Source organism: Saimiri boliviensis, chromosome 19 (assembly GCF_048565385.1).
Source record: "Saimiri boliviensis isolate mSaiBol1 chromosome 19, mSaiBol1.pri, whole genome shotgun sequence".
Classification (NCBI taxonomy): domain Eukaryota; kingdom Metazoa; phylum Chordata; class Mammalia; order Primates; family Cebidae; genus Saimiri; species Saimiri boliviensis.
In genome coordinates this window covers 14,645,344-14,659,622 of record NC_133467.1, presented here as the reverse complement: position 1 = coordinate 14,659,622, position 14,279 = coordinate 14,645,344, and the positions used below count along the sequence as shown (strand labels likewise).

Sequence of the window (14,279 nt, the reverse complement as noted above, 5' to 3'; positions counted from 1 at the left end):
AGGCCATTATTTTGCCTCTATAAAAAGCAATTTTCAAGCTGTGTCCCTAAAATTCCATGGAGACTCAGGGTTGCCAGGGAGACAGGAGAGATGAAAGGGCTATGGTTCATCTCACTTTTACAGACAGCTATGAATGTGGACTGCCACATATTCTTTGGATGCCATGGACTCATTTCTGCCTTCCTGTTTGCCTGGACTTCCTTCACCTGTAACTCAGAGATGAATCTTACCTCACTCACTCACATCCCCCAGAAGCCACCTCTTTGGTGGCTTTCCAGTCTGCCCTTGCATGTTTCCATTAACCCTTCCACTCCCAGGTTTGCTGTAAAATAACAGGAAGTAGTTATAATGGTCATTTTAGAAATGCTACCATCCACTCCCAGGTTTGCTATAAAATAACAGGAAGTAGTTATAACGGTCATTTTAGAAATGCTACCATAACATATAAGCAGTATTACCCATTCTTCCACGCTATAAAAAGAGAGACTAGTATGGCTCTTTAAAACACTGGGTAACCCTCCAGATCATTTGTCATTAGAATTAATTTTACCAACACAGCATTTATGTTTTAATAAAATTCATTATTCACATCAACTATGGAGGATTCTAGAATAATCTGCAATATCTGAAGCCATACTAGAAAGATCTAAAGTGAAAAGCTGTATTCAAAGCCCTCCTCAATTTTTTTCTTTGCTCAGTTTTATGAGCTTTACTCCATGATGTTGATTTCTGACAGCTTACCATATTACAGGTATGTGATCATGTTTGAAGGCAAAGGAACCTTCTTAATATTAAAATTAATATTTTTGATTTCTTTTTCTCGCCCGTATATTCACATAGCTTATAATGACACCAAACAAAACTGTTTGTGAAGAGGACTGAAACAGTCCTGATTAGTTTAAATAATGAGAAAAATGGGGCTAAGTTATGACCTAAATTATCAACAGTGATCTTCAGTCTGACAGGAAACCTCTTTTTACATTACCAGCATTACCAAATAAATGGTAACATCTTGCAGTATTATGAGTACTCTGCTCCCATCCTCTTAAGCCAGATAAGTAAACACTGTGGACATATTACTACAGCATTTCTCAAAGTGTGGTCTATAGAGCGCCTGCATCAGAATCTCCCAAGATACTAGTTCTATCTTTTTTTTTTTTTTTTTTTTTTTTAAAGAGACAGGGGTCTCACTATCTTGCCCAGGCTGGTCTTGAACTCCTGGGCTCAAACAATCTTACTGCCTCAACCTCCTAAGTAGTTGTGATAAAAGGTACATGCCACTGTACCCAGCGTGAGGTGTTATTTATAATACACAGATTCCTGGGCCCTATAATCAACCTGAAAAATCAAAATTTCTAAAACAGACCAAGAAATCTGCATTTATTTTTCAAATGAATGAGAAGGTGTTACGTTGCCCAGGCTGGCCTCAAACGCATAGCCTCGCCTCCTCAAACACCAGGACAACTGGCCTGAGCCACCGCAGCTCCCAGGAAATGTACATTTTTAAACAAGCTCTCCCAAGTTCTGCTTAGGTATTCATTTGAGAAATCAATGGTATAAATCCTTCTAATCTGATCTATTTAATGGAGAGACTGGTTAAAACAGAAACAAAGACCTTTTCTCTATTTTGCTGATATTTAAATTTTCACATTTGTAGACTGTTTTAGTGTATGTCCTTGTAACATAAGCATTTTCTAATAATACTACTAATCATACTATTCTCAAAAGCACTCTCTCAAAGTAAATTTTCACTTTTTAGGAAGAATTGTAGGATAGTGAAGTTCTTCATTAAACAGTTAGCGATAAACTAACTAGTCTTCACTCAATTTAGCAGTTCACATAGTTTATTCAGCAATATAACAGGAGAGAACCTCCATTGTAAGAGACATAAGGCAGATACAGGGTGGATCTCTGGGGTACATTCTTCATACAGACTAACAAATACGTTTAGGTTTCACAACATGTGGCAAGTATGATTTGTTGCACACCAAAAACCATTCATTCCTCACTTTTTCCTTGCCAAAAGAGCCCTGGCCAGGCACGGTGACTCATGCCTGTAATCCCAGCACTATGGGAGGCTGCAGCAGGTGGATCACCTGAGGTCAGGAATTTGAGACCAGCCCGGCCAACATGGTGAAACCCCATCTCTACTAAAAACACAAAAACCAGCCAGGTGTGGTGGCGGGTGCCTGTAATCCCAGCTATTCAGGAGGCTGAGGCAGGAGAATCGCTTGAACCTGGGAGGAAGAGGTTGCAATAAGCCGAGATTGTGCTGCTGCACTCCATCCTGGGCAAAAGAGCAAGACTCTGTCTCAAAAAAATAAAAAAGAGCCCTGATTTCATTAATGGAGGCAATGTGCCCTACCCAGGCAATGCTAACCCTATTCCCCTCTGCCAAGCTTTGCCAGGCTCCCTTGTAAACTGGTACTTTCTAATGAGATGTAAGAAAAAATCTACTAGGGATTTTTGGAAAATATTTGATTCCCAAATAAAAGACAGACTTGAAATAAAGCCATTTGCTCTCCACTTCCAGCCTTTTCTAGGGATTAAAAAGCCTGGTACAACAAGAGGTCATACCATATGCATTGAGAAAAAAACCATAAAGACAAAAAGCAACATGGGTCCTAGGCTGGGTGAGGTGGCTCACACCTGTAATCCCAGCACCTTGGGAGGCCAAGGTGGGAGGATGCTTGAGCCTAGGAGTTGGAGACCAGCCTAGGCCATACAGCAAGACTGTAACTACTTTTCAAAAAGCAAAAGCAAAAAAGAAAAAGATCCCAAGCAGGAAGGACAGGAAGAAGCTGGGACCTTGCTAATATTGTTGAGGTGATAGAAAAGCACTAGATACCTTGACACCTGGCATGTTAACTGTAATTTAAAAATTATTCGGTGGCCTCTGAGATGCTTTCAACAGCTTTTTCTAAGTGGCTTAACCCCAACTCTGGGTCTATGATTTTCGTGAACTATAGAAGTTCAGAATGTGGCCAACGTTCAGCAGGATCTTCTTAGTTCTAAGAAGATGCTTCCCCTAGACTGTTGACAATATATATGAGGTCAGGCTTGATAATTTCTTTTGTCATACATCTCCCAGATAGGTATTTTTCCATTTCCAGGGGAGGATGTTATAAATTCAGTCACGACAAAGAAAAAGCAGTCTTTTGTTTATGGAAAGCCAAGTAAGTATAGACAGGTGGCATTTCTGCATGTTTCTGCAAAACCTATATAGGTATTTCCTAATAGAATGTGACTTATCTGACAGTGACCAGTAATCAATAATGTTACAGCCACACTGAGGATGGGCCAAAGAGGGCCAATGATTAATAGATGGCTATATGAGGATAAATTGTATCTATCTATCTATCTATATATATCATCACTGACTAATGCATAAGAAGTGGAGTCTATAACAGTGTAACTTATTAAAATTCACTGCACTAATCTAGGATCCAGCTAAAACAAGGATGCTTTCCTACGAAAGTTATCATTAGAAATACCATTACGGAGCACACAGTATGAGACTTGCCCTCTAGGACTACCTTGTCATATGTCACTATTTAAGCTGCAGAAAGTTTTTTAGAAGTGGTTAAGTTTCAAATCATTGTTAATAGGAAATATGGATGAGCCTCAGTCTAGACGGACAATCTGCCTGAATACTGACTAAATTCATGGTGAGCAAAATATGTGTAGGCACAGAAACAGATCCAACAATTTACGCAGTTCCCCCAAAGCAGTGACAATCTGGGTCAGATTTAGAAATGAATTATTTTTCCATCTTCTTTGGGCTAACCACACAAAAGCCTCTAGACTTGACAGTTTTGACTATGACAGAAGCTATTTGTTTTGGCCCAGCTTTTTGTTTAAGGTTTTATCTGTTCTGGTCAAGATTAACTGCAATGCTGGGTTAAAACCAGCTACTCGAGAGTCATGTATTCTTTTTCTAACCAGTGGAGGACCCAGGAGAAATGGATGGCAAGCTTTCTCAAAGGTCCATCTGGTGAGATTTTGGGGAGCCCACTCAAGTGGGAAAGACCAAGGAAGAATAAGGCTTCTATTAGCAGGATTATCAGGATAACACTCAGGGCAATAATCAGCTCTGTTAATACGGTCTAAGAATACCTGGTAACATTCATTTTCAACAAGTTCAGTTTGGTACAACCAGTGGCCTAGCTCTAAACTAGGGAACCACTGTTGTCCACAATCAGGGCAATGCGAATTATCGGAAAACATCTGGACCTAGAAAGACAACACAGACAGCAATGTAACAGCAAGAGGCAACAATGACAAAGAGAGACACCCAAACAACCAGTCCTAATACAGGTTTGGTTTACCAATTTCTTAGTTCAACCAATATTACTTGGAGAGCCAAATAAACTTGGTTTGCACCTCAGTGCAATTCTTCAAGATTTCGTTGTCTATTTTTCACTCAATTGCAACTCAGTCTCTGAACTCAGGGACCGATCCAGTTTACAATGTTATCAGTCACTTACTAGCAGTACCGATCTCAGGATAGCTCCTTCAAATCCCAGCTTCTCAAGAAGAGATAGGGCTCTAGTTTAAATTAGTTATATTTTTCTTATGCGTTATCAGCTGCTGGTGGTGTCACACAGAGGCACTTGGCTTACTCTGCTTTGTTGGGAAGGTTATTGTGTCTGCTTGGTGAAACAGAGGAGCTGACAGGTCCAATGGGTCTTTTGTTGGTGCTGGCACTCTTGCCGTTGTAATACACGTACCCAAGTCTTAAGGCCTTGACACTTTATAGCAATGTAGAGGGGTCAGAAAAACCTGGCAGAGTCGTCTTGAGCGAAGATCCAGTGAAGTCTGTCTTGGGAGAACATTAATCAGGACCCAGTTGATATGAAGTAGCTGATGCTGAGTTGGATGGAGAATCTGGAATGCGTCACATACCTGTAAATGATAAAACTTCAGACGACTCATATGGGTTTTGCAGTTGCTCACATTATTATTAGAAACATGCATTTGGAAATTATTCAGGTTAGTTATAGGCAGTTAAGAAATGTCTCATGGGTTTTCCCATGACTATTTAAACATGGGTTCAAACCAATTGATCTGTTGGTACTAGAAAGAATTCTACATCATTTATACTAGGACTAGCTTAATTTTTTTAGGACTGTATTTCTTTTTTACTCCATGTGTAGCTTGTGAATAATAAGGTCTGTACGATCACGTCTAACTTGGTAAAACTCTGAGATCTTTTGTAAATCTCTTCTGTAAAACGGGTGCCAGGTATGGCATTCCCACAATGTATGGGAACATTAACAATGACAGGCTTTCCTTAATAGGTTTCAATCCATCCACAAAAAAGCTTACACGATTTTTACATAATAGTCTTAAAAGCTAACCATAGGAAGTTGAATGAAATCCCTTTTAAGGAAAAAAAAAAAAAAATCAAAGGGGCAGGTCTCATTGCCCACCATCTAGTTTCAGTCTGAGAAGGTAAGTAAGTCATAGCGCTGAGCAATAGTCCTGAGCTGTTCTTAGAAAATGCATAGTAAATCAGTTGGAATTTGCAGATACTATCATCATCTTTGCACTCTTTCATGACACTGAATGTAGCATGTAAACAAGGTGGGACAGTAGGATGTTTGTAGAAGGTCACCTAGAGAGTGTCACAGATTGTCAGAGTACTATATACCACGACTTTCTCCCATGTTCTTTTTGTAAATTCTGAGGCTCGATCCTGTGAGAGTAATAAGAGACACTGGGGAAAGCATGGGTTAAAATATAAAGATCTGGCCGGAAAAACAGAAGGAATTATGGCCTTACTGTGGTAAGCCAGAACACTTTCCTTACAGAAATAATAGCTGTGATTCTCAGATTTTAAAATAGTAAATTTAAAATGTAAATGAAGAGCCTCTGACAGTGCTACAACATGGGGCCCGTACTTTGATGGGAGCCCCAGAGCAGGTGAAAGAGAGTCAATACAGATATACTGATGTGTTTTCTGAAGTTAGGTAGCAGTATACAGTTGAGGGCTACTAATTCAGTTCCTCAGGCAGAGGGGACAAAAGGTGGGGTTTGCACAGGGTATAACAGAGTTCCCTGAGGGTCTATTGACAAAAGCTACCAGAGTAAAAGATTCAGCTGCTGAATTAAACCTTGGGCATCTAGTCATGGTACAGAGAGATGACGAATGAAACTTACACAATGGTGGAGCCCAATAAACACAGAAGATAAAAAATAAAAAGTCTGACATTTAAATGATCAAATTTTGGATTTTTAGAGCAAAATCAAATAAATACAATACGATACTACTGTAGTATCAGCAAGATACTATTTTACATCTACCAGACTACAAAAACTAAGAAGTCTGACAAAGGGGGTTCCACATAATGTAGGAAAAAACACTCTTCCCAGAGGACTCCTTGGTAGGAGTCAGGAGAAAGCCCTAAAGCTCAAAGTGCTCAGAAAAATTCCATCCATTCCCCAACCTTCAGTTTTCCAACTTTAGTAATCAAACAAGCACTAGAATTCCAAGTAATTCTGTATCAAGAGAACTCCATTGTTGCATACGTTCCAAACAAGTCTTTCCTCCTCTCCTACAGGCAAGAGCCAATAGGAGGCCCCAGAACCCCGAATGCTCAGAATAATACCAACCATTACAGCTTCTTCACCCATTCTTTAGCCTTAGAGCTAATGGATGAGTAGGAATAAAAGGGGCCTAGGAAAATGCTAATGCCAAGATTCCTAACCCCCATACCCACCCCAACACTCACAGCTTCACTACCATTATCTGCTTAAAAGCATCAGGACCATCGCTTCTTGGCCTTTTGGCTAAGATCAAGTGTAGAAAGCATCAGGATCAATCTCATATTTGCATCTCTGTTTATGTCAATCACCACCTGAAACACAGGACTTCTCGGTTATATCTCATCCTCTTAAACTCAAATCTCCCATATGGCTCTATGAGCAGTACAATAACAAGCACTACCCTTGCTTTTTTTTTTTTTCCCATAAAACAGGTACCATTTTGCTATATTATTTATTTTGGCTATTTTTCTCTACTAAAATATAAACTTCCTGAGAGCAGGACATTTTATCCTTTTATTTACTGTTATAGTGACCAATAAATATTTCTGGATGAATAAATGACAAAAATAAAATGTAACCTGAATTCTTACACTCTAATGACAAGACTATAAATCTGTAATCAGTTTTGGAATTGGCATTACCTAGTAAAGCTGAAGATGTGCATTTCCTATAACTCAGCAATTCCACTCTTAGGCATATACCCTAGAGAAATTACACATGTACATTTAAAAACATGAATAAAAACATTCATGGTGGCACTGTGTAAGAGCAAAATAACAACCAAAATGGCCATGAACAGGAGAATGAATAAATTGAGGTATTTCTGTACAATAGGATACTGTCCTTATAAACATAGATGAAACTCAAGAATGTTGAGCTTGGGCCGGGCGCGGTGGCTCAAGCCTGTAATCCCAGCACTTTGGGAGGCCGAGGCGGGTGGATCACAAGGTCAAGAGATCGAGACCATCCTGGTCAACATGGTGAAACCCCGTCTCTACTAAAAATACAAAAATTAGCTGGGCATGGTGGCGCGTGCCTGTAATCCCAGCTACTCAGGAGGCTGAGGCAGGAGAATTGCTTGAACCCAGGGGGCGGAGGTTGCGGTGAGCCGAGATTGTGCCATTGCACTCCAGCCTGGGTAACAAGAGCGAAACTCCGTCTCAAAAAAAAAAAAAAAAAAACAAACAAACAAAGAATGTTGAGCTTAAAAAAAAATGCAAGTAGCAGAAGGAAAAACATACATACATGCACAATTCTTATATAAACTTTCCACTTACATAAAGTTTCAAAAGCATATAAAAGTAATGCATTGTTTAGGGATAAGTATATAATAAAGCTTTAAAAAAAAGTATGAGTCCAAACCTCAGGATAATTATTATCTCTGATGGGAGAGGGAACACTGGGAGATGAAGAACATTCAAAGAATTTCAAAGATAATTGTAATTTTGTTTTTCTTTAACTGGGTGTAGGTACAAGAATAACCACTGTATCATAAATCCTAATAGCTTACAGCATCTGTATTCAATATTTTATAATGTTTAAAAAGAGAAAGAGATTAATAAGCAAAAACAAACTTTCACACTGTGGACGAGAAGACCAGTAGCAGTTAATGTGCTCAGAGGCAAAGCAGGCAACTTTTACTGGGATAAAGAAGAGCCATATAGAAGGATATGGGTCGGTTTTCCTCACAGAATTTTAAGCAGCCGTTTCTTCATAGAAATAAGGTAAAAGAAGCCTACCCAATGTTGTACAAAAAAGAGGGTTTATCTTAGCATACTCTATGAAGACATGAATTTGTGTGTAGGGAAGCTGCTATTTCATATGACGCCTTTATACAAATTAGAAAAAGATACAGTTCCTCCAAGCAATCTACAGCTCAGCGAGCTTTATTTGGCAGGGTATTAAATGGTATACAGTAACCTTCTGTCTGTTAGATAATAACACTTAGTAGCTAACCCTTATGGAGTGCTATTTTCTGTTCTACACACTTTATTTATATTAACTCATTTAATCTCACAAAGCCAAAGGACCCTCCTCTTCCATTATGAATAAATACTGGCAGTGGGAGAAATCACCCCCTTCTAATTTTTCAATTCCACACCAAAAAATACAGGACAAACTTCAGAGAGTCCTGAATCCTCTGAAATTACCATATAACACTCTCTATATACACATGTGGATTTTTTTTCCAACAAGATGGTAACTCTTTTTAAACTCCTAGAGGAATCTGAAATTACTCAGGACCATAGGCACTATGGTTCCTAATCGTTTTGCTATCCAAGGTAACTTTCTTCCAACCTCACCCCTCCTCCCCCATTTTGGAAAGATGTCCAAACAATCTGCAGTCTCATAATAATTTCATTTTCTCATTTTTAGTAATCAGATATGTAGATCTGCCAAACAGAATTTCTACTAAAACAAAAAACTACTATTACTAGCCTTGGTTTAGAACTTCCAATATTTTAAATTAGGCAGAATTCATTACATGCCTATAATACAGAGTAGGAAAGATTTGGATTTGTAAAATCGGCTTCATTTCTCAACTCCATTAGCTTAAGTCCAAAGCAACTGATTGAAGGTAAATATATGACTATCATTAGGTTTTTAGAAATGCTGAAAATACCTTGAGAACTACCATTACTCTACTGATTGTTAAACATAATTGTTTAAGTTATTTGAGGAAAGCACCATGTGCTAGGCCCAATGCCAAGTACTATGGATACAGAAAGAACAATCATTCAGGACTTCCAGATGTCTAGGGAATCCAGACTGGAACCAGTGACTTAAGCAAAGGCTAAGGGCACTTGGAGGAACATAAAAAAGATCCCCTGCAGAGATCACAGGAAATTTAGGGAGGCCCACAACAGAAGCTGGGATGCCTCTATTTTCAAACCTCCTTCACTAAACAGTGGGCGAAAAAAATTTGAGGAGCTTTTCTACTGCACAAATGCCATACAAAAGAAAATACAAATCAGGGGCTTTGTGTATGTGAATTAAAATAAATTTAAGATCCTTCCTGAAAACTTCATTAAAAGAAAATTTAGAGAAGAAAATAGTACTTTCACACGGAAATAGAAATGCAGTTCCATTTCTCCACTGACATTTACATCAACTAACCATGGCAACTTTTTAATTAACTTCTCTAAAAAGTCTATCTTGTTCTTTTCAGTTTCCTGAATGTATGTATATAATAGGCTCAAACCTGCCTTCAATCGATAAAAATTCCTTCATTCTTTTCATGGTAGCATGAGAATTAAGTTTCAGACTGAGTCAGGATTGGAATGACTTTTTCAGGCAATTTATCCTTTAGACTTCAGCCTCAACCAATTCCTCGTATGATATATAAAATCAAGATAGGCACATAGAAAAAGTATAAATACTTTAAACTCTCTTGAATTCCTATTTTAAATATTTTCTTCTAGGGGGTAGTCAAAGCTAATCAATAATCATAACTTTTTTGTAAGAGATAGTCTCCAATAAGTTTCATACACAAAGTGAAAATTTAAGAGATTCCTATTTCACAACTTCTGAATTTAGATAAAAGATTAACAAGTATGAAAAAAGGAATCATTCTTCTTTTTGAATTCGTATAATCTAAAATAATTTTTTGTTGCAAATAAAATGCTCCTGGGAAAAAGTCAACTTGTTTTGTGAGAAAGCACTTTTAATTTGGCAGTTTTGAGAATACTGAGAGAAGGCATAGTCTTGAGAATACTGAGAGAAGGCATATGGATAACAATCTTCAGCACTATTTAGTACACACACTGTTCCCTCCTTAGAACAGATAAGCCAAATAAAAAATATGATCCAAGGTTAGAAAACAGCTGCAGAATGTTCTCCTCTCTCTTGCCCCAGGAACTGACAAACAAAACAGGTGTGTATGCATTGCCAGCATACTTTTTGAGGGGGATGACCATAAAGGTGAACAACTGGTTTAGAAACTTACTGGTACATAGAATAAAAATTCTATGTTGCTCTAATGCTCCAAAAGCCCATGGTCCAAATTCTGCCTACAGTTTCACTTCAAAACACCAGCAGCCAAAACTTTAAGGCTAATATACAACTTTCATCAGTCAGATCTGGTGCCAAGCTTAGGTATCTCCGTTAACTTGTGCTAGCTACTTATTGTCTGTCTAAAACTAAAATTCTAAGTCTTGCTCACTCCTCTGTACCATATCCACTGTCATAATATCCCAGCATTATTATTTTCACAATTTACTCACTCATTTCTCTGTATTTTCACTCACTGGTGACTTATTCTACGGAGTCTGAAAAAGTAATAACCTAGGAACAAAAAGCATTCTATTTCCTTAGGAAACCGTTTTTTTATACAGTAACTGAATGCCTGGCGCAGTTCAAATTCTATGTATATTTTCTGAGTACAGAGAGTATTTCTCGCCTACTTACCCGTCCTATTCCCTCCAAACTCCTTTGACTTGCGTCTGCAGTTTTAGCTGACCATGTAGAGGTATTAAGCTATGCATGAAGGATCTAAGAGTTCGCTAGGATTTCCGATAGTGGTCATGTACGGCGACTCACGCCTGTAATCCCAGCACTTTGGAAGGCCGAGGTGGGTGGATCACCTGAGGTCAGGAGTTCGAGATCAGCCTGACCGACATGGAGAAATCCCATGTCTACTAAAAATACAAAATTAGCTGGATGTGGTGGCACATGCCTGTAATCCCAGCTACTGAGCAGGCTGAAGCAGTAAAATCACTTGAAGCCAGGAGGCTGCTGTGGTGAGCCAAGACCGCGCTATTGCAATCCAGCCTGGGCAACAAGAGCTAAACTCCTTCTCAAAAAAACAAAAACAAACAAACAAAAAAATTTCTGATAGTGAGAGGCACAACTGACTGCCAGTTTTGGTTTAACTTCCCTAATCACTTTGAGTTCTACTTCAAGTCAACATATTTTTATTAAACTTTTTATTTTGAACTAATTTTAGACTTATAGAAAAGTTGCAAAAATTCTACAGAGTTCCCTTATACCTTTTATCTAGCATTTTATAGTTATCAAAAATAAGAAATTAACATTGGTACAATTCAATTAACTAAACTAGAGGCCATGTTCATAATTTCACCATTTTTTCCACTACTGTCCTCTGTAAGTTCCCAGGGCCAATCCAGGATCCCCACATCATGTAGCCTTTAGTTGTTATTTTTCCTTAGTCTCCGGTCTATGACAGTTCCTCAGTCTTTACATGTCTTTTATGACCCTTTCATGTCTTTGTGACCTTGACACTTTTGAAGAATACTGGTCAGTTATTTGGGGTTTGGTGTTTTTTGTTTTTAATTAAAAAAAATAGAGATGTGGTCTTGCTACGTTACCTAGGCTGGTCTCAAACTCCTGGGCTCGATCAACCGTCTTGCCCTGGATTCCCAAAGTGCTGGGATTACAGGCATGAGCCTCTGCACCCGACCTGGCCAGTTATTTTGTAGGATGTTCCTCAGTTTAGGTTTTCATAATATTTTATCGTGATTAGAAAGATAAAAAGATTATGCATTTTTGGCAGGAACAGCAAATACCTCAGAAATGCTGCTGTGTCCTTCTCACTGCTTATCTTTGGGTTCATGATGTCCTTGTCTTATTACTGGTGATGTTAACCTTGGTCACTTTGTAAACATAGTATCTCCACTGTCAGATTATTTGTAGTTAATAATTATCCTGGGAGAGATACTTAGAGACTATGTAAATATTCTGATTTTCCTCTAACTGGATTTCGTCTGCAACAACTACTTTGGTACTGTTTCCCTAACAGTGGTTTTGTATTTCCTTCTTCGCATCTACGTTTATTAACTGGAATTAATAATAAAAATAAACGTTTATTAATTAGTTGTCCCTCCCCCCCACTTATTTATTTATTTAGCAATATCATTATGAACTCATTTTATTGTATGGGTTAAAGTCCAATACTATCATTATTCATTTTATTGCTCAAATTGTTCCAACTTGGATACTAGGAACTCCTTCAACTTGCTTCTTGGGTCCTTTCAACAAGGTCCCTAACTTTTTTTTTTTTTTTAGCATTTCCTTACTTTCAGGCGCCACAAGATGTTTTAGGCTCATCTCGGATTTTCTCTGCACCCCCGCACTGAAATCGGCCACTTCTCTAAAAAGTGCCGGTTCCTTTAAAAGCCAAGATGTGGATGCTCAGTGCTACTGGGATAGTACTATTAAGCCAGACAGGCGGACAACAAGTGTTTGTTTCCTCACTATATTAAATTTATTAGCTGGAATCATTAACGTTACCTAGGAGCTTGCTAAAAGTACAAATTCAGGCCCCAACCTAGACCAGAATCTCTGAGACTCCTGCAGGAAATTTGTTTTCACAGATCTGCCAGATGACTCTGGTGTTCACTATAAAGTTTAAGGACCATTGGTTTAAAGTTAGTTTTCCTTCATTATAAATCTTGTATTTTTAATTTTAAAAAAGGAAAGCTTAAACCTTATAATTTGCCTTGTGTATAAGTTATATTTTTACTGCAACTAATAAAACTATAGGTGAATGGCCTCATCTGCTAAGGGACTAAACATTTCCCTAATCTTTATTTTCCTACAAAATTTGTTAAAAATCTAGTGGTCAAAATAGGTAAAAGTGGGGTGCGGGAGAGATAAGGCAGGCGCAGTGGCTCATGCCTTTAATTCCAGCCCTCTGAGAGGCTACTGTGGGAGGATCACTTCAGGCCAGGAGTTTGAGACCAGCCTGGGCAACATAGTAACACCCTATCTCTACAAAAATACAAAAAGTAGCTGGGTATGGCAGTGTGTGTCTGTAGTCTCAGTTAACCTGGGAGACTGAAGTGGGAGGATCACTTGAGCTCAGGAGTTCAAGTTTGCAGTGATAGTGCCACTATACTCTAGCATGGGTGACAGAGCAAGCCCTTGTCTCAAAAAAAAAAAAAAAAAAAAAAAAAAAAAGGCAGTTATAAAGTACCTCTAAACACTACTTTAAAAAATACTGTAGTCAGGTACAATGTCTCATGCCTATAATCCCAGCCCTTTGGGAGGTTGAGGCAGGAGAGGACTGCTTGAGCCCAAGGGTTCAGAGAAGAGCCTGGGCACTAGGCAGCATATCGAGACCTTGGCTACACAAGATAATACAAAAATTAGTCAAGTATGGGGTGTGTGCCTGTAGTCCCAGCTACTTGGAAGGCTGAGGTGGAAGGATCACTAGAGACTGGAAGGTCAAGGCTGCAGTGAGCTGTGATTGTGCCACTGCACTCCAGCCTGGGAAAGAGAGAGACGCTGTCTCAAAAAACAAACAGACAAAAACTGTAAATAATGTTACTTTTATACAAAGAACTTATAAGTAAGCCTCCAGGATCAAGTCCTGCCTATAAATAGGACCTAACATCCATAAAGCAAATCTACCAATATAGAACCCAACATAGAACTATCCTCCAAGGTCAGACTGCCTAGACCTAAATGACTGCTCCAGCTTCCGACTTGGTGTTTTTGTTTTTTTTCTCTTTCTCCCTCCCCTTCTCTGCCCTTGGTTTTCTTTGTTTTTTGTTTTGTTTTGTTTTCGAGACAGAGTTTCCCTCTGTTGTACAGACTGGAGTGCAATGGCACTATCTCGGCTCACCGCGACCTCCACCTCCCAAGTTCAAACAATTCTTGTGCCTCAAACCTGCTGAGAAGCCGGGAGTACAGGCCCCCGCCACCACACCCAGCTAACTTTTTTATATTTTAAGTAGAGATGGAGTTTCACCATGTTGGCTAGGCTGATC

At 38.8% G+C, this 14,279-nt stretch overlaps 2 protein-coding genes and 1 pseudogene across 4 annotated transcripts in view; 1 reads left to right on the top strand and 2 right to left on the bottom strand.

The window, feature by feature from the left end:
• LOC101044812 (torsin-1A-interacting protein 2) overlaps positions 1 to 14,279 on the bottom strand; it is a 45,412-nt gene that overhangs the window by 29,158 nt on the left and 1,975 nt on the right. Inside the window, exon 1 of one of the 3 annotated variants that reach the window (XM_074389683.1) lies at positions 4,488 to 4,577. The exons of 1 other annotated variant lie outside the window; for it this stretch is intronic. The gene's annotated coding sequence lies outside the window, so the exon portion shown is untranslated. Of the gene's footprint in view, positions 1 to 230; positions 1,724 to 4,487; positions 4,578 to 14,279 lie in introns of those variants that run through there. One more of the 3 variants, XM_074389685.1, reaches the window with a different exon arrangement.
• Positions 1,827 to 4,491, bottom strand: LOC120360141 (torsin-1A-interacting protein 2). The gene has a single exon (XM_039459953.2). The coding sequence runs from the start codon at positions 4,225 to 4,227 to the stop codon at positions 3,832 to 3,834; it is 396 nt and encodes a 131-aa protein (XP_039315887.1). The 5' UTR covers positions 4,228 to 4,491; the 3' UTR covers positions 1,827 to 3,831.
• LOC141582379 (U2 spliceosomal RNA) lies at positions 6,773 to 6,917 on the top strand (annotated as a pseudogene).